We start from the raw sequence: 18494 nt of genomic DNA, 5'->3' as shown, positions 1-18494 counted from the left end.
AAGGCTATATCAACTTCGGCTCCGCCCGAAGTTAGCTTTCCTTTCTTGTTTATTTTCGTTCTTTAGACGGAGTGTCAGTCTAACTCTTTAAGTTTAGAACTTATGATTAAGTATGCACAACAGAACAAAAGAAAACTTAACCAAGCTTTTCATCCACGGTTCTTTAACGGTTTCCGAATTTTACCCCGATTGCTCCTATAGGAGCTATAGGATATATACGTCCGATTATTAACTTGATCTGGGTACACAAATAAAAGTACGATTGTGAAGCATTGAAGTCTGTAGCTTTTAAACTGAGCCCGCAAACGGTGTAATAACAGACGGACATGGCTATAACAACTCGCTTAGTTATGGTGATCAAGAATATTCTACATTAAGGTATCGGTAATGTCTCCCTTAAACTCTTTGCAATGAACAATAGTTGTGAGCTTCCTATTTAGACATTCGGGTAAAATCCATGTTCTGATTATTTATTAAACTATCTCTTATGCGACACAATTTTTTCTAAAATCATCATTATAATTTCATAGTTGATTTTAAGTCGCTTGAAATCCTGATGCTGGGAATATGATTTCACATAAAATCCGACGTAGAGATTAAATATTGGGAAATTATGTTATGTTTCATATCGGCAATCAAATTGATTATTTATGGACTATCAGGTTCTAAGAGGGTATTGCTTAGCCCTTGACATTTTTGATTGGGCGTTATGACACACATTTTTGTAATCGTTATGACACGATCCTTATTTATCTATTGAAAAACGGTTCGTTTGTGTAGTGGCAGTGTAATTTTCATTTCTCTTGTAGGACTAAAACGGAATTGTTATATAACGAAACAAAGCGAAAATATTTAAATTAACTTGCAAGATCCAATAGATTTGTTTGGGAAACTAAGTTACCAGCTTGGCCAGCGACCACAGAGCGAAACCAGCTGCAGAGATCAACGAGGACTTGATTGCATAGTGAAGGATCTTTAGGCTGTAAGAATATGCTAAGAATCAGAACGAATGGCAGATCTCCTGCTGAAACTCACCGTATCGCCAGCTTTGTGCCCTTGGCAATAGACTCTGGGGTGGGCGGCTCCTTTGCAATGTATTGCCGCATTCCATACATGATGGACTTAAAATAGTCGTCCCAATCCAGTCGAGCCATGTCAAAGTCATACAAGTTGAGGTCCTGCTTCGACATCGAGTTCCGCAGTCCCTTCGTGTTGACCGTGTCGAAGTGCCAAGTGGAGGTGGAGAATGGCCCGAGGACAGCAATGTTCTTGTGAATCTTCCGGTAGAGATCCGCGAGGATGGGCTTGCGGCCCATGAGGCGCAGCAACAGGTCGATGAAGTAGCCCGGTATGGTGTGAAGGAAAAAGGCAGCCAGCGGAAATAGGAATGGGCTGGAGATGCACAGGACAAACGGGTACCACAGCATCTTGGTCAGCGGAATGCGGTCGCGATACGAAATCGATCTCTTGATAAAGGAGCCGTAGCTCAGCAAGTTATTCTCGCTTGGCGCAAACGTGTAAATGGGGGGCTTCTTGGCCTTCTCCCTTTGGCCGGATGTCTCCGCCGTTTTCCAGGCAGAGGCCAAGGCAACGTTCACGCAGAAGTCGACTGGGACCATACTAATCGTGGAGTCGGTGTCCACAGTGATGACCCTCACTATGCCCCGAGCTATGCCGAAGCAGAGGGCCAGCGGTCCGAACATGTTGTCCACCCACCCGTCGAAAGGCTCCTTGTAGGTGGACATTACTGTGAATATTTAAGTTGCAGCGTTTAAGGTCCACCCCAATCTGGTGCACTTACTGATTGCCGGTCGGAAGATGCACAAGGGCAGGTCGCCCGCCTCCCTCAGGATCACGTCCTCGGCCAGGGCCTTGGTGTAGGTGTAGGTATTGGGAAAGGACCCCAGCAGGGCAGGCGTCATTTTGTCCAGCACCTCCCCGCCCACCAGCTCGCCCAGGGCCAGGATCTTATCCGAACTGCAGGTCAGGAGTTCCGGATAGAACCGCTCTGCGATGTCTGCCACCACGCAGTTGGAGTAGGCAGTGGACACGTGGACATAGGACTCCAGGCGGGTCATCTGCTTGGCCAGCTGAAGCATCAGCCGGGTGGAGCGCGCGTTGATGGCCAGGGCCAGGTGCAAGGCCTCGTCGAATCGCACCGTGGCAGCTCCATGGATGACCACCTGCACCTCGGCGGCCAGAAGCCTGCGATCCGACTCACCTATGCCCAGATCCGCATCCAGGCAGTCGCCCGCGATGGGCCACACCCGCTGCAGGGCGTCTGGCTTGGCCTTCAGAAGCACCTCGAACACCTTTGGATTTCGAGGGGACTGGTCAGATATGCTTTCCTGAACGTACACAACCACTCACCGAGTCCTTTTCCCAGGTGGAGATGCGTTCTTGGATGGGCACACCACGCTTGGGTCTGATCAGCGAGTATATGCGATTCACCTCCGTCGTCCTCAGAAGCTTCTCAATGATAACTGAAAATCATTATCCATGAGTTTGTGACTACATTTGTTATATTTCTGGGGTACCTTTTCCCAAAAACCCAGTGCCACCCGTTAGGAAAACGGTCTTGTTCTTAAAGAATTCCTGTATCCCTTTATCCATTTTGATCCGGTTGACGCTTCGCGAGCCACTGAACTGAAAAGTGATTCCAAACTAGCACTTCTATTTATTTGGGTTTATTTAAGTTACACCCTACGAAAGGTCGAGTTCAGCATATTCAAGGCAGTCGTCGGACTACCGGTATAGAGAGGAGCGCGGGCTTTTATTGCAGCGTACGGGTAGAAACATATCTGCATGTATATACATATATAGGAAAAATAAAATCTAAGCATTTACATTTTTCAACAATTTCTTTTATTTTTTCGATTTAATTATTGCTGCGTGCGGTGCAGGAATTACATGCATGTATATAGAAAAATATAAAGTCGTCATTAAAGTCTAATTTATTAAAATGTTTCTTTGTTTTTCTTCGGCTTTATTATTTTATAAGTTTTGTTTATCATTTTGATAATTTTGGTTTCAATACATTCTATATTTACGTTATTTTTTCAAGCTCGTGCCGATTCAAGAATTCTCTAGCGCTTAACTCAAATGAGTTTATGAATAGCATAAAAAGTGTGCGAATTTACATTCTTATATCACAGAATTAAGTGAGGTAAGGTATGCGGATATATGTTTTAACTTTTGTAGGCACTGCAGACCTGCACGTTTAAAGAACTTAGTAACCTAGTGCCGGGTAATTGTGACATTGACACCCTGTAATTATTAGAGCGGGTTTATTTACATCTACCATTATGATTTTGCACTTTAAAAACATTTGATTGTTTTATTTTGATGCTCTGTTTATATACCCATGACTAGTAATTTAGCTTAGTGGACGAATTGCCAAACGAACAGTATTGAATTGAAATAATAAGTATTCCGACTATGATATAGCCTCCTTAAATGGTAAATTTCTGTTTATATGTACATATTTATAGGACCGGTTCTACCAATTACCATCATTTCAACGATTAAAGTGTACCCTTTTTAATACGTCGTGAAACGGGGATAAAAACTTTCCAATTACCATCCACGCAAACAAAAGCAAAGGCACGTTTTCCACAAAGAACATATATATTTGATCAGTGACGCACTTACAGGCTTGTTAAGTTTCAATTAAAATTTAAGTCGGTGAGTGACTTATATCGGAATTACAATGCAAGTTTAACCAGCGACCAAACAGCGAATCCGGCCACTAAACAGAGGAAGGACTGTAGGAGGTGATGGAGCAGCTTGAGGCTAAAATGGGTTAAATAAATATATTATTAAGTAACGAAGATGTTAATGGGTAATTACCGCTGGATCAGCTTCATGCCCTGAGCTATGGACTCCGGAGTAGGGGCCTCATTGCCCAGAAATTGTCTGATGCCGCGAAGGGCGTGTAGGAAGTACTCCTTCCAGTTGAGCCTGGCCATGTCGAAGTAGTACATCCTTTGATCCTCCTCCGACATTAGCTGCCTCAGGCGATCCGTGTTGCGCATGTCGAAGCGCCAGCTCTGGCAGGCGAAAGGACCCAGCATGCCCAGGGTCCTGTGAATCTTCTGGTATACCTTCACCAGTCGCGGTTTCCGGCCACTCAGCCAAAGAGCCAGGTCGAAGAAGTAGGCCGGCAGGGTGTGGTAGAAAAAGGCTGCCAGAGGAAAGAGCCACGGCAATGTGACGCAGTGGATGAAGGGGTACCAGATCATCTTCGTTAGCGGGCAATTGACGCGTCCATCGAGAGCATGCCGAATGAACTGTCCGTGGGTGATTCTGTTTTCCTCGTTCGGGGCCAATTGGTAGATGACAGGACTCTCCGGCGACTCGCTCCTGCCTCGATCCTCGATGGTTCTCCAGGCGCAGGCCAGAGCCAAATTGGCGCAGTAGTCCACGGGCACCAGGCTCGCCTCGGCCTTGTCATCGATGGTCGCGATGCGCAGGACACCGCGAGCCACCCCGAAGAGAATGGCCATTGGTCCGTACATGTTGTCGATCCAGCCGGAGATGGGCTCCTTGTGGGCCGCAATGACTGGTTTGTGGAAAGACCAATGTTGAGAGAGACGGAGTTAGCCAATTAGAGATCACTTACTGACTGCCGGCCGAAAGATGCAAAGGGGCAAGCCAGCCGCCTCCTTCAGGATCACATCCTCGGCCAGGGCCTTGGTGTAGGTGTAGGTGTTGGGGAACGAGCCAAGCAGAGCAGACTCCATGTTGTCCAGCACTCCGTCACTCAGCAGCTCACTCATGCCCAGAACCTTGTCCGAAGCGCAGTTCAGATGCTCGGGGTAGAAACGCTCCTTGACGTCATAGATAACGCAGTTGGAGAAGGCAGTGGAGATGTGAACAAAGGCCTCCAGTTGGCCCATTTCCCTGCCCAACTGGAGCATGAGCCTCGTTGCTCGGGTGTTGATGGCCAAGGCCACGTGAAGCGGTTCATTGAATCTCACGGTGGCCGCTCCGTGGATGACAATCTGAACCTCAGAGGCCAGAACCCTTCGATCTTTCTCGCTGATTCCCAGATCGGACTCGAGGCAATCGCCTGCGATGGGCCAAACCCTTTGAAGGGCCTCAGGCTTCGACTTGTACAGCAACTCAAATACCTTTTCGCAATTTTATGGAGTGAGTTCTTATGTTAGGGGGCTCTGTTCCTCTCCACTTACCGCGTCCTTTGACCATGAGATAATCCGCTCCTGAATCTCAACCCCACGCTTTGGCCTGACCAAGATATAAATGCGTTTCACATCTGTGGTTCGCAAAAGCTTTTCAATCACGACTGAAACGCAGATCGAGGAAAATAAAATTTAACTTTAACTGCTTAGATTTTCTTTTGTTTCCACGTTTTAATCCGTGTGAATACCTTTTCCCAGGAAGCCTGTTGCTCCAGTTAGGAAAACAGTTTTGCTCCTGAAACATCTCTGAATATCGGTCTCCATTTCAGCAAGTAAAATCCAAAATGTTTGCACTTCCAAGTGTCGGCGAAGAGTCCATGCGATTGATACAAACGTTTACTCCGTGTTTATCAAAGAACAGTCTTAATGTAAATCACTTTAAATTTGGTTCGGATATTTATACAAAATTTGCGTTCGTTCGGTGAACTCAAGACCCAGGGCTGGTAATTACGAATAATATTATAGACCTTCAGAATTTCATTTTCAAATTTACTTTTCTTTAGATTACTGCTTGGACAAAGGACTGAAGTTGGCCTAACTCCAAACTTAATGTCTAACTTTTAATTTAATTACTGCATCCCTGTTATATTTCCATTTTCCTATAAATCGAGTACAACTGATTTGCTAACCAAATGTGCTCTGAAAAAGGTCTAAGTACGGCTTATAAATAAATATATAAAATTCAAACAAGTAATTTGTATGTAATATTTTATAGCTCCCTGGGTAATTATTAGTGTAATAGGCACTCAGCATGGAGCTTGAAAATAATTTCCATGACCCAAGTTTATTACATGATATTACGACATGATATAACGATTAACATGATATTACGACACGATTTAACGATATCGCAACTTTCGAAACAACTTATTTGTATTCTTGCAAAGCCAATCTTAACAACACAATTCGCCACTATAGATTTTCCAGCTTTTGCTCGGATTCGGTCCAAATTTATTTCTATAATTTGTTGTATGTTTTCGACTGTTTAATGCACATTTCACCGGAGTGCGTCAGTTTTTTGTACTTTATGCAATTTCTTTTTTAAGGCCATAAAAGTTAAGCCTCAAGAGTTAAATAAAAATAAATTAACCACTATAATTACATCCCATAAAAAAATCTGTATGGTTTCATGGCAGTTACTCAGGTAAGCAAGCATGATTTTAAATTCCAAACTAAAATACTAAAAGTTGACTTTTAATAAAACAAGAAAGTTGTAGATATTTGTTAATATCTGTGTTGGCTAATATGATGTTTTACACACAAACCGGTGTTTTTAAATGACGAATAGTGTTGCTAAGGTTATTGTTAGACTAATAGTTTATTCGCCAATATTGGTTAGATTTTCTTAAAAGATTTCAAATAAGTTGTTTCGAGAGTTGTGATATTGTTATATCATGTCGTAATATCATGTAATAAACTTAGGTCAATACAATTATTTTCAAACTCCATGTTAAGTGCCAATTCCACTAATAATTACACAGGCATCTATAAAATATATCTCATACTAATTATTTGAATCTTATATATGTATTTATTTTTAAGCCGCATTTTGACATTCTTTAGAGCAACTCAGTCGTCTAGGTGGTACCTCGAAAGTCAACTATATATTTTAAGAAGCTTCGCTTCTTAGAGCAAACACAAATTAGGGCTTTCATTTAATACTTCTTTTTTTTGAATAGGAAACTAAAAATGAACATCCTCCAACTGGCCGCCAAGCTAATATAAATAATATTCGGGAGTCCCCCTACTAAAATTCAACCTGACAGCGTTGCCACATCAAAGAAAATGGTTGCTTTCTTCATTTCAAGTGACAACTGCTCCAAAAACAGCTGTCGAGTTGTATAATTTTTGATGTGCGGAAATGGCATGCGCCCGAAATTTGCTTTTTCGCGTTTTCCTGAATAACTCCGTGTCGCTCAGCCGCACCATCACCATGTCAGCCACGCGCCGCGCCGAGGAGGCCATCGAAAAGCTGAAGGAGGGCAATCCCTACTACTCCAAGTACGCGAGCAAGATCGCCCAGCTGCAGCAGACGTCGGCGGAGGAGTTCCTGGATCGCGTGGAGCGTGTGGTGAATCCCATCAAGGATGGCCAGAGCCAGGCCAGGTGAGTCCAGAGCTCGGAGTCCGCAGATGGAGCACCCCAGGCTAACCCCTGCCCGATTTCAGGACCTACTCCGAGCTGCTGAACCCCAAGCAAAAGTTGCAGAGCCAGGAGGATGCTGAACTGCCGCACAAGAAGCTCACCGACATCATGAAGCTGGAGCTGATTGCCGACAAGAGCGCCGAGGAGGTCTCGCAGATCTGGCTGGAGTACCACAAGACCAAGGAGGTCCTGGCCGCCACTCTCTCCACTTCTCAGTACGAAACCCTCATGACTCGGGCCAAGGAGCACCCCGTCTTCCTGCTGCCTCTGCCCCGCAGCGAGGGATTCGAGTTCGTGATGCTGCAGTTCGCCGCCAATACGGTGCACTTCACCCCGTTGCTCGCTTACCAGGTGCACCAGGAGAACGCCCCCGAGTGCCTCACTCTGGTGCACTACACCGAGGTCGAGGACAAGGGAGTGGTCCTGATGCGCGGCGAATACGACACCAAGGTCCTCACCGCCCAGGAGGCTCAGTGCCTGGCCAACGAACTACAGATGTTCTACCTAAAGCCCGACGAGGGCAAGCTGAGCCTGCTGGAGACCTTCACCCGCAAACCGGACGAGTTCAAGCACATGGATCTGATCAAGGAGGTGGAGAACATCCAGTTGGTCTAGGCCCTGCGATTATAGTCAAAATAAACTAAACAAAACTCGACACCGACACCCACAACACTTAAAACCAAAATTGCCAACTTGAAGTATTAATGAACACAAGAGATGGAGCACTTTGATTTGGTCATGGAGGAGATTGGTAAATGCCCATGGCCTCAGCCCCGATTTCCATGCACATCCGTAGCCACCGCCTACAGGTTTTGGGAAGGTACACGTGTTTGCCACCCTGACGCTCGGTCTCCTCCAGATGCTCACCATCCACGAAACAATGGGCATGGGCATCCTCGGTCCGGCCTCCGTCTGCGATCTGCACATGAATCAGGCGCAGTTGGCCGCGCTGACGGGGGCTGGGTTTATGGGCATTATCTGCTCCTCGTATTTCTGGGGCTACATCACCGACAAGAAGGGCCGACGCTGGACCCTGCTGCGCACCATAACGATAAGCAATTTCTGTTCACTCGTGTCCATGTTCATGATCAACTTCACCGGCTTCTTTGTGATGCGCTTTATCACATGTATTTTGTGAGTATCACGTGGAGCTTTACATCTTAGGACCAATAAGTGAAGGGAAACATAATTGATCAATAGGAGGATTTTGTACACAACTGTGAGCTTTTAGTTCCTAGTATCACAGATATTTCTTTACTTCAGAAATTCAGTGGCTATAACTTAAATTTTAGCTAAAGAATGGGTTCTATTGAGTATTTTTTTTACCATTCTAATAAATCTAGTTGAGTTAAAGTACTCTTGCGATATTGACTTGAAAACCTTAGTTAGAATACTGATCATTTGAGGAACTCAAATAAGCGTTTCTAAAAATCATTAGGGACTTGATAAAAATACATACAAGGCATTTTTTACCTATTTGAGCGTCCCTAACAAAGGATTCAACATTGATCTCATCTCCCCTTTCGATTAGCGTGGCAGGTCCTAGCTTCGTAGCCGCAACCTACCTGAGTGAGTTCTGCTCGCATCGAATCTTGATCCGCACCATCACCCACATGTACATGTTCACCGGGTTCGCCATGATCTACTGCCCAGGCTGGGCCACGCTTTTTCTGAGCTCGGGCTTGATTGAGTTTGAGGTGGATCTGGTGGGCAGCCTGACGCTGAGACCCTGGCGCTTGTTGGGCTTCTTGAACATACTCCCTGGCGTGGTCGCCTTCTTCCTGCTGCTGCACTTGCCGGAGAGCCCCAAGTTTCTGCTAATGATCGGCGACACTCAGCGGGGCTTGGCTACGATGGAGTGGATATGCCGGAACAACACCGGGCTCCCGCTGAGCGCCGAGCAGGTGGAACACCTGCGCGTCTATCAGGACCACGTCGCGGTGAAGCGGCGGAAGGGCAAGCAGAACTTCCTGCGCTCGATGCTCAACGATGCGATGCCCCTGTTCCGGCCACCCTTTGTCGGCTACTTCGTGTGCGCCTGCCTGGTTATGTTCGTCCTAGGCCTGTTGTGAGTGTGCTGGCTGCCTTGGGGATTCCCCTTTATCTACTCCTCCAATCCGCAGGGCGAACGGCCTGGGTATTTGGTACACTGCCATGCGGAATCGGTGCAACATGCGGCAGGGCAACAAGGAGGGCATGACCTTCTGCCGGGTACTTTTCGTTCCCGAAATAGGACCGATTGTGGAAACTGAAAGTGACCTGGAGGCGGTAAGCTAAAGTTAGTTTGAGAGTCTGTTACGTATCCTTTTCCCGGTCAGGCTTGCAACGACTCGTTTCTGGGCTTCAACGACTCCTTTATCCTGGGATCCGTCTATATCGTGCTGTATAATCTTTGCTGGCTGTCGCTCTTTTGCGTGCATAAGAAGGTGATGTTCGTCTTCTCCCTGGTGGCCTCCTCGACATTTGGTTTTCTCCTGATCTTTGTCACCAATTACACTTTCCAACTCTTTTCGCTGGTGTTCCTGATCGCCTTTCCCGGCATTATCGTTGGCCTGCTCGGGGGTTCACTTCTGGGGTTCGTGCCCACCTACATGCGGGCCAAGGCTCTGTGCATCAGCTTGATGTGGTGCCGCTGTGGCGCGGCCATTGGCGCCATTGTGGTGGGCTCCAGTATCCAGGACAATTGCGAACTGTTCCTACTGGCCATCGCCATCCTTCCTCTGAGTAAGACCCAATTTAAGTCATTCCAGGAACTACTTTTTTTTAATTCCTATTTATTTTTTCCGCAGTTGCCGCTTGTATGGAGGGATACTTGCCATTGTAATTTCTGTGATTTTATTTGTATACCATAAATCACCATGTATATTCGTCACAAATGGTTTCGTATTATTTCCGGTTAAAAAATGTCAAGAGCGCATCTTTAATTATATGACATTTTAGAAAAATAGGGTCATCAAATCAGAACCACCTTATTATAATTATTTTCATTTTTTTGTTGCATGGACCTATAAAACAAGTCTAGGGGTACTACTAAATGTAAATGGAACAATTGTTTTATGCAAGTCTCATTTCTCAGGGGAAAGCATTATTTGAAGGCCTTTTTTAACGAGTTTTCATTTGTTTTTTGTTCATTATAATAATAATTATTTGGAATTTTCCCTCAAAAATAATAACATTTCTTGATTGGGATTAAAAAAATTAAAAATAGAATCCTATTTGATTTTAAAAATGAAACTTAATCACATTTGGGCGATGAGTTTTAATACTTAATCCCAAAATACCAAAGCCCAAAACTATGCAGCAAAAACAATTCTTTAGTGTCTAGAAAAATACCTTTCCGTAGTATACTTAAAGTAGAACATTTAATATTTGGACTTGAGACGCGTAGTCTCGGGTAAAAAGTTAACGGGATCCCCAAATTGAACTAATGTGATCTCTACTTTTGGATAAGAGTCAAACGTCTGACACACCTATATAAAATTGTACAAAAATGTTTTGTGAAATAAAGTTTCTATAATTAAATTTTTAATTATTCAGCTTTTAGTCTAGAGGAATAATGATGGAATAAAAACCACAATTTGATCATTGCACTGTTTATTTAAATTTGAACATCACGAAGACGATTATTTTGGTAAGTCATTTATTTAATCGACATCAAGACTAGAGTAAATACTTAATACCGTAGCTGCAACTACTATTCCTCTCCCAACACGTTAAACTATTGCCCCGAAAAACAATCTAAACAAAAATGCGTATGCTAATAACTTTAATCATGAGTTAGTGACGTTGCCATGGTTGCCTCGAGTGGGTTTAGTACACCTCCTCCTCATCCAAAGCGCGGACCTGCAGGACAATACTATATTATTCCGTCTCAAGTGGAATCATCCCTGGTTACCAATTCTCCTCCGTTGTTAGCATTTTTTCCCAGATTTAGGTTGTCCAGTTCGCGGTTCCTCAGGATTTCCATCAGCGCCCCGCGCTTTCCGAACCGAACTCGAGCTCTGTCCCCGTAGAAGGTGTCCAGATCCTGCAGGAACTTGTAGGCATCAGCCATAGTGTTGACATCGTTCTTTCGCGGCGGTCTGGAGTTCGAAGCCTCCACACGGCAGCCGGCGGCAAGTAGAGCGAGGGCCACGCAGACAATCAGGATGCAACGCATTGTTTGGCACATAGTTCTGAGGAGGAATCAGGTGGGATTAGGTTGCAACAAGAATGGGAGCAAACTTCGGCAAGCCGAAGTTTATATACCCTTGCATCTGTTAAATTAAGGAAAGCCGTAATTCTGAAATAGTTAAAACTGACTATGTCTCGGAGTATATGTAAAGCAAAAAGAAGTAAATATTTTATTTCCTTTTTCCTGATTGTTCCCATGGCAGCCATAAAATAAAGTCATCCGATTTTTAGAACACTAAAACCGTATTTCTGAAATTGCTAAAAAACACTCTTGACTTATATGCTACCTTTCATCCAAACACCTTTAAAAATGTAGGACTAGTTTGCGTATAATTGGACAGACGGACATAGGTGATGCTGATCTAGAATATATATACTTTATAGCGTCGGAAATGTGCTCTTTACTGCTCTGCAAACTTCTGAAATACACTCTGCATGGGTATTGAAATTATCATCACTTTTCAGAAGAGTAGTATAGTCTTCAAATTGAACGTTTCTAGTTCCTTTTATTATAATAAAAAAATTAACGTTTTCTAAATAATATTAAGGATCAAGACGAATTTATTAGACAAAAATGTTTACCATTAAAAAAAAACTAAAAAAGTATCTCACTACTCGCCAATGCACTATGGGGTTTTTGACCTGTTTTTGTGGCATTAATTAATAACTCGGTCAGTTTTGGAGATATCGACATGAAACTTTACCAATCGTCATTATTTGTCCCTAGGCACATATAGTGTGAAAATCGTTTGGATCAGGAAACAATACCCTATAGCTCCCATAGGAACGATCGGTTAAAACTAAAAAAAAATTAATGAAATTTAAAGAGCTGAAATTTGTTGGTCCATGCCTTTAAAAGATGATGATAATAAGTGCAACAAAAGCAAAAAGAAAAAATTTCGTCAAACTCAAAACTCATCGGCAGCCACGGATACATATCGACTAACAATTCGCCAGTTTGTAGGCAAAATGATTCGAATTTGTCCAAATTGACGGGCAACTGACAGGACAAACATTTAAAAATGATCCTCATATTATAAATAATTTGTTCATCAAACATTGTATAGCCTTTTCTTGCTCAAGCCGGCCCTTCCTGCTATTCCAAACAGCAACCAGGTCGGCGTTGGAGAAAGTGAGGTTATCTAAGAAAAATTCAAATTGCACCAATAGTGCGGAAAAGTGCACAATAAGACTAACATATTTTTGCTCAGAATTGACAAGGCTACAACATACACTTGGACGCATTGAAAACTAATGCAAACTTCTATTTCAAAACTCTTCCCAAAGTTGAAATTTGTTCCTCAAAATTCAGCTTAAGGTGCATTTATAAAGTGACAAAATATTACTATAAACACGCATAATTTAAACAATTAATACATTTAACATATAGTACAAGCCTGTGAGATCAGTTTACATTTATTTTTTTCTTTTCAAATGGTGTTTTACACGAATAAATTAATTTCAAAGAACGCCTTGAAAAAATTGCAAACTTAGCGCTGGTACTTTCGCATGCAACAGCTGACTTTACAGCTGTTATGTGCACATATGCTGTTAAGTATTAACATTTTGAGTATGAGGCATAACAGTTTGATGTTCTGTTAATGCATTCCCATTTTTTTTTTTTAATTAGAGCACTTTTAAAAAATGACTAAATGCCACATAAAGTGGTCAAAAACCCCATAGTGCAATGTTAGGGAAGGTAGTAAAATAGAAGCATCGCTTAAATTGTAATTTTTTATGATATTTGCGTGTCTTTTTAGCTTAACAGCTTTTAGTATGCGTTTTTTTTCCATAATAGTTTGTTAAAGAATTTATTAAAAAACCATTTAGTAAAGTAACATGAAGTTTAAATATAATTGATGGTGTTTTTCCATAAAGAATAATCGTTTTCAGAGTAAAAATACTTTGACCTAACTACCCATGATAAGTAATTTAGATCTCGTATAGCTCGGGGACCTATTTAGGGGTCTTAGGAGGGCCTTAGTAATAGCTGGCAATCAAGTATGCTAATTGGAAAACTTGGCTAAATGATCAATAAGCTAGCTGAATGCTGTCGTTTATGATCAATACTCAATGATTTTGGGCGGGACTGACGCAAGTTGTTAATACTTGAGCCCAGCTAAGTGCAAATAAAGCCGATAATTACGAGTATTATAAAGCAGTTAGCTTCTAGCTAGGGCCCCCTTGAACCGAACGAAAGGATGCAGATATGAATCATTGTTTTACGACCCATCATCCGGGCTAAAGAGCACACATAATAGTTCTGAGAAAGCGCATTTACGTGATGTACTTGCTTTAAATGAGTAAAAATGGTTCAACTGAACTAACTTAAGTGGTTTAGTGGAAGTGGAATTGGGAAGATGGTTCCGTTTTGAAGCACTTACCTGGTCCGAAGTGGGAATATGAGTATTTGAGAACGCAAACGATATCACAATGCGATTGTTTGGCGGACTGTGTAATCAGCGGACGCGACCGTGAATAAATGTTGGCCAAAAGCCATTGGCAACAGGTATTTATAGGAGTCGCCGGCTGGAGGATGTGCCCGTCTTATCACGACCCATCCCACCCTCGTCCAGATCCCGAGCAGAAGCGAACGGAAGTTGGCAAAACGATTCGAAACGAACACCGGGCGAAACCTCTAAAATGTTTTCATATGCAGGCTAATTATGTGGCCGCTACTGCTGTGTTTGAACTTTTGCAGCAGCTGGAACGGAAGAGCCACCGGGAGTGGGAATACGAGTCGCGATTCGGAGCGGTGGGTGGGCGGTATGGAAATGCGAACGGAGATTGGCGGGCGCTAACAAATAGTGACAGTTGGCTAACGAGATATCTGGAAACGGGGCTATCGGGAGCAGAATTACGCATAACTGAATAAATGACAAATTTTCGATAAGAAGGATTAGTGCCTGCTGCCGCCCCACCTGAAATCAGTTCTCTGATTTATGTGCTCATAGCCTCACGTAGCTGCACTCCTCCTTCCGCCTTCGCTGGCGTCAGAGCTGCGGCTCTGGGTCATTAATTATAGTATTTTGATTATTGTTTAATAACTGTTGGCTTAGACGGCGACGCTGATTGCGATACGCGACCCGTTGAGGTATTAAGTGCGCTGCCCGACTTCCCATTGCTGTTTAATTTGGGGTCAGGCGGTTAACTAATTTCAATAGCGATTGCGGCTGCAGTGCTGTAATCCGCTTCTCAGAGGCTGCAGTGCGTATACGTAATATGCTTTCCCTTGTGGGCTACCATAACAACATGACATCAGAGAGCGGGTTCTTGTGAACGGTTATTAAATTAATATTTGTTATAAGCGTTCTGTCTAATTAACGCTAGAGCCATTACTTATTTTCCAGTTTTTCCTTTTTTTTTGTCATCGTCTCCGTTCTCTGGCCCAGTGTTGTTGCGATTATCGCTCCAATTAACTCGTTAGATATTCATTTGCGACGGGCGGTAGCGTTTCATATTTAAATCTAATTGCCATCCAACATTGTTGGTTCCTCATTGTTCGGCTTAGAGTTTAGCTCCAGTTCCAGTTCCATTAACAGCCGTCGATATAGAGCACTTGCCTTTGCTAATAATTGGAGCTAAGATAGACGATTACATGCTGTGGCTACTGGCAGCAGCACTCCCATATGTTTACCTTGCGATCGACATTCATTACAGCATCCGCGAATCGGACAATGTCTGGCCGAAGTCCCCTGAACTTTCATGCGCCTTATATATTATTGTGTATTTCACAAATATGATCAACTTACATAATCAAACATGAGAATTACCCTCCCAAGACAATTAGAATGATTTATGCAACAAAAGGGAAATCAGAGTAAATAAACCAATTTCAAGAATATCTTATCAAAGGATAATTGTATATTATTTTCATTTGGTTCTTAAAATGCGTTGGTTTTGAAAATGCTCTTAACATACACGTCATTTGTACTTGTTTTCATGACCTCGCGCCAGCAATAAACCTCATATTTGATCAAAATCTAAAAGGTCGCCATCCACAGCAACAACCAATTAATTTTTATTTCGTTCTGTAAATAACAAATTCGGCTATGATTTCAGTTTTTGTGACTCAGCCTACTATTGAGCTATTTTTAAAACGCTTTCGAGATGGTTAAAAATAGTTTGCGGTTTTAAGGAAATGAAAAGAGGTTTGTAAATTTACAAAATTATTTCCTTATATAAACAAATAACTGTTTTAACGAAAAAGTACTTAGCCAACGGGTCGAATGAGTTATTTTTTTGGGAAGAGTTTTAAAAATTATACCTTTTGCTAAACCAGCAACTTTAAATGATATTATTTTTAGCCTTTATAGTTTACTACGTTTCAGTTAAATAGTTAAACGGGGAACTCCCTGAACTGGTTCAAGGACATCTGCGGTGGAGTGTTCCGCCATGAAAGCTGCTGGAGCTGGTCAAGTCGGGCTACATTTCGGTTTTTCCCAGCACCTCGTATATGCACTTCATTGTTCTGCTGGCTGCGACTTTGCAGGGCTTTTGTCACCTTTCATGTGCTAAATCGCCAACGTCATCGTGCTAGACGAATGCCTCAGACAATACTTTGGGTTGATGCGGCGCTGCAATTACGACAAAGTGCCTTGTTTTATACAGTTAACATTTATAAGCTACGACCTGCGTTTTCCGGAACTCATGACGGGGGTTACCCTCTTTCCCAGGCCCATATCGTGTCAGTCTTGCGATGGGCATAATATTTATATTTTTGCATGCCAGCCCCCAATTTTTGGAGAACAGCTTTGAGAACCCTGACGCGCTGTTTGCGTAGATGTTAATAATTTCGATTCGGTGACCCGCTGCCCCTTTCAGCTTGTTAAAAACTACTTGGGATTATTGAGCGTTTAATGTATGCGAAATAGTTTCAGCAAATATACCCCTTGCTCGCCGACCAGATCTGTTGGGGCTCCGAATTCGCTCCTCGGACTTTTGGGGCTTTCCTCGCCTTGAGGATGGACGCCAATTGGGCGATTGCCATTTAGACGGTCGCCAAACAACAGACTCATTGGCAGCCAACTGATAATTGTACCTAAAAATTTCGCAGCTTAATAACAAAGTTTGCATCTATTTGTCTGTGTTTTTGTTTGGTTTTCTAAATCTGGCAAATATTGATCTACATCCAAAGGGTTAGTCAGATCCGTGGTATTCCACGTGAATTCGCCACTTGGGAAGAGACGTGTGTGAGGGGTCAGTTGCAGTACGTCAGAGATTATTCTTGGAAAATAAAATAGACCTGGTTTTTACCATTTCTAATTTGTTTTGATCAGGCTAGGGGATTTCAAAGCTAGAAACTACAAAAAATTGATTACCCTAATCAAACATTTCAGTTAACTTCCCAAAACGTCTTTTGTACCTTAATATATACAAACGCCAGAGACTTTGCTTTTGGTTCTAAGAATACAAGTTGATAATGAAATTATTTCATTTTATTCATAAAACCTATTTACATTTATGATATACAAAGCATAATAATTTAAATTTCGATGGTAGTTAAATGTTTTAAATTTTTCTATAACTTTCATAAATAAAATAAAATAGAAAACTTCCCTAAACGTCTTTTATATATACTTTAACATATACAAATTAATGTATTATAGTTAATTAAGCAAAAGACTTTTGTTTTGATTCTAAGCTTACAGGTTGATAATGAAATGATTTTAAGAATTGTTCATGCTAAACATTATTTAAATTTCCGTGGAAGATGTATGTTTTAAATTCAAGTTAAACTTTTATTTATAAAACAAAATAGGTCTTTTTTATGTTCTTTTAATTTATTAACTGTTTCTTATGAAAATGTATATGTTAAAAGTTTATAGTGCCTAAGACGGTAATTCTATTGAACATTAATGGATTAAAAAAATTTACTTCGCACCTAATTTGAGGATAAATGTATTTAACAGGTTGGCTTAAAAACTGGTTTCTTTTTATTACATATTAATGGGCCATTCCATTTTAAACTTATGAGAGATGCTAATGGAGTAAATCCCAAAATAGAAAATATGCCAATAGCTTTTATATGTGCTTTTATTGAATGTCGGTGAATCCTTCTCTCAAGGATTTGTTGGTCTAACCAACTTCTCAGTGGAAAGCTTTTACTATGTTCACAACCTTAGAACCCTTGCAAACTTTCGGAGAAAGCATAAAAGCGACTATCAAAAAGTGGGACTTTGGGATGCCATAATTACGTCCCATAAACACAAACAACAATTAGCCCGGTAACAACAGCCGCCCGATGGCAAATTGCGGCTCACATGCCATATGGTAGTTAGGAGGGGGCTCATTGTCTATTCGGGATCAGATCACCCGTGCGGTTGGGTTGGCGTTGTGGCAATAGTCCACGAACAATGCGGGCAATAAAAAGCACACAAAATGTCATTTCTCAGACAAATGTCTGGCGGGCAGAACAACAAGTGAAGATGATATTTACTGGACAGCCCGAGTCAGGGACTACGATAGAGCGAAATAGGTCACTGACTAAAGGCTTTATACTATAGCCCACTATTCTTAGTCAGCGTGATCAGATCAATCGCATGGGCACGCCACAGATCTGTCATAAATATCGAGCTAAATAGCCGAGGGGCAATTATCAGAACAGCCAGTTAATAGCTAATCGTTATTGGCTGCTAAGAATCAGAACTGGATGTAATTTAGTCAAGAAGTGGCTTTTAATTGCGGCAAAACTTCATGCATATTTATGGCCGGGCCGCAGAAAGGGCAGCGGCACGTGTGCGTGTCTGCTGTGGCGAAGATAGAAGTCGGTGGATTAAATAGAGTCATTTGAGCCATTAAATCTATGGGAAGGCAATTGCGGCTAAGCGATCCGCGAGACAATGGCTAACCCATCCCACTTCACCCTGCGTTCTATGCTAACCCAGACCCAGGGGTTTGTTGGGTTGGATTGGGCTGGGTGCTCGGCCGGGGGGTCCATAGCCCCGGACCAGAAAGTGACTTAATGCTGCTCGG

General features: G+C 42.5%; 5 protein-coding genes across 8 annotated transcripts; 2 read left to right on the top strand and 3 right to left on the bottom strand.

Annotated features, from left to right (window-relative positions):
• Nucleotides 1–786: 786 nt before the first annotated feature.
• Nucleotides 787–2637, bottom strand: LOC108043553 (fatty acyl-CoA reductase wat). Of its 3 annotated transcripts, XM_017122303.2 has the most exons (5): nt 2538–2637; nt 2371–2483; nt 1802–2312; nt 1036–1747; nt 787–980 (listed from the first exon to the last, which is right to left on the bottom strand). In XM_017122303.2, the coding sequence occupies exons 1-5, from the start codon at nt 2611–2613 to the stop codon at nt 893–895; spliced, it is 1500 nt and encodes a 499-aa protein (XP_016977792.2). In that variant the 5' UTR covers nt 2614–2637; the 3' UTR covers nt 787–892. The 3 variants fall into 3 exon arrangements, with proteins under 3 accessions (XP_016977792.2, XP_016977794.2, XP_016977793.2); XM_017122304.2 differs by lacking the exon at nt 787–980 and having other exon boundaries at nt 1516–1730; nt 2538–2630; XM_017122305.2 differs by lacking the exons at nt 2371–2483; nt 2538–2637 and having other exon boundaries at nt 1036–1730; nt 1802–1864.
• A 971-nt stretch (nt 2638–3608) lies between these two features.
• Nucleotides 3609–5551, bottom strand: LOC108043549 (fatty acyl-CoA reductase wat). Its single transcript, XM_017122298.2, has 5 exons — nt 5390–5551; nt 5193–5305; nt 4622–5132; nt 3850–4561; nt 3609–3792 (listed from the first exon to the last, which is right to left on the bottom strand). The coding sequence occupies exons 1-5, from the start codon at nt 5463–5465 to the stop codon at nt 3705–3707; spliced, it is 1500 nt and encodes a 499-aa protein (XP_016977787.2). The 5' UTR covers nt 5466–5551; the 3' UTR covers nt 3609–3704.
• Nucleotides 5552–7005: 1454 nt separating this feature from the next.
• On the top strand, nt 7006–8031 carry LOC108043551 (ATP synthase mitochondrial F1 complex assembly factor 1). The gene is made up of 2 exons (XM_017122299.2): nt 7006–7307; nt 7370–8031. Exons 1-2 carry the CDS (start codon nt 7063–7065, stop codon nt 7959–7961), a joined length of 837 nt encoding a protein of 278 aa, XP_016977788.2. The 5' UTR covers nt 7006–7062; the 3' UTR covers nt 7962–8031.
• On the top strand, nt 7976–10222 carry LOC108043479 (synaptic vesicle glycoprotein 2A). Its single transcript, XM_044456957.1, has 6 exons — nt 7976–8097; nt 8156–8480; nt 8878–9414; nt 9470–9614; nt 9665–10070; nt 10136–10222. Exons 1-6 carry the CDS (start codon nt 8064–8066, stop codon nt 10168–10170), a joined length of 1482 nt encoding a protein of 493 aa, XP_044312892.1. The 5' UTR covers nt 7976–8063; the 3' UTR covers nt 10171–10222.
• A 701-nt stretch (nt 10223–10923) lies between these two features.
• Nucleotides 10924–14006, bottom strand: LOC108043480 (neuropeptide F). 2 transcript variants are annotated; one of them, XM_017122206.2, is made up of 3 exons: nt 13904–14006; nt 11242–11521; nt 10924–11189 (listed from the first exon to the last, which is right to left on the bottom strand). In XM_017122206.2, the coding sequence occupies exons 2-3, from the start codon at nt 11515–11517 to the stop codon at nt 11157–11159; spliced, it is 309 nt and encodes a 102-aa protein (XP_016977695.1). In that variant the 5' UTR covers nt 11518–11521; nt 13904–14006; the 3' UTR covers nt 10924–11156. The 2 variants fall into 2 exon arrangements, with proteins under 2 accessions (XP_016977695.1, XP_016977696.1); XM_017122207.2 differs by having other exon boundaries at nt 10924–11168.
• Nucleotides 14007–18494: the final 4488 nt, after the last annotated feature.

This window comes from Drosophila rhopaloa, unplaced genomic scaffold (assembly GCF_018152115.1).
Source record: "Drosophila rhopaloa isolate 14029-0021.01 unplaced genomic scaffold, ASM1815211v1 contig_155, whole genome shotgun sequence".
Taxonomy (NCBI): domain Eukaryota; kingdom Metazoa; phylum Arthropoda; class Insecta; order Diptera; family Drosophilidae; genus Drosophila; species Drosophila rhopaloa.
The sequence above is the reverse complement of the archived record's forward strand: the minus strand, read 5'-3'. Positions and strand labels throughout refer to the sequence as shown.

What these genes read in the sequence shown, in the direction of transcription:
- LOC108043553 (XM_017122303.2), bottom strand. Translation starts at nt 2,613, where the DNA reads ATGGATAAAGGGATACAGGAATTCTTTAAGAACAAGACCGTTTTCCTA. An exon ending in CCACCTGGGAAAAGGACTCG is followed by an intron (nt 2,313 to 2,370) that starts GTGAGTGGTTGT and finishes CGAAATCCAAAG; the next exon opens with GTGTTCGAGGTGCTTCTGAA. An exon ending in GGCACAAAGCTGGCGATACG is followed by an intron (nt 981 to 1,035) that starts GTGAGTTTCAGC and finishes ATATTCTTACAG; the next exon opens with CCTAAAGATCCTTCACTATG.
- LOC108043549 (XM_017122298.2), bottom strand. Translation starts at nt 5,465, where the DNA reads ATGGAGACCGATATTCAGAGATGTTTCAGGAGCAAAACTGTTTTCCTA. An exon ending in AACAGGCTTCCTGGGAAAAG is followed by an intron (nt 5,306 to 5,389) that starts GTATTCACACGG and finishes TCTGCGTTTCAG; the next exon opens with TCGTGATTGAAAAGCTTTTG. An exon ending in TCTCATGGTCAAAGGACGCG is followed by an intron (nt 5,133 to 5,192) that starts GTAAGTGGAGAG and finishes AATTGCGAAAAG; the next exon opens with GTATTTGAGTTGCTGTACAA.
- LOC108043551 (XM_017122299.2), top strand. Translation starts at nt 7,063, where the DNA reads ATGGCATGCGCCCGAAATTTGCTTTTTCGCGTTTTCCTGAATAACTCC. An exon ending in GATGGCCAGAGCCAGGCCAG is followed by an intron (nt 7,308 to 7,369) that starts GTGAGTCCAGAG and finishes GCCCGATTTCAG; the next exon opens with GACCTACTCCGAGCTGCTGA.
- LOC108043479 (XM_044456957.1), top strand. Translation starts at nt 8,064, where the DNA reads ATGGAGCACTTTGATTTGGTCATGGAGGAGATTG. An exon ending in ATGTTCGTCCTAGGCCTGTT is followed by an intron (nt 9,415 to 9,469) that starts GTGAGTGTGCTG and finishes TCCAATCCGCAG; the next exon opens with GGCGAACGGCCTGGGTATTT. An exon ending in CTGAAAGTGACCTGGAGGCG is followed by an intron (nt 9,615 to 9,664) that starts GTAAGCTAAAGT and finishes TTTCCCGGTCAG; the next exon opens with GCTTGCAACGACTCGTTTCT.
- LOC108043480 (XM_017122206.2), bottom strand. Translation starts at nt 11,517, where the DNA reads ATGTGCCAAACAATGCGTTGCATCCTGATTGTCTGCGTGGCCCTCGCT. An exon ending in CTAACAACGGAGGAGAATTG is followed by an intron (nt 11,190 to 11,241) that starts GTAACCAGGGAT and finishes ATTGTCCTGCAG; the next exon opens with GTCCGCGCTTTGGATGAGGA.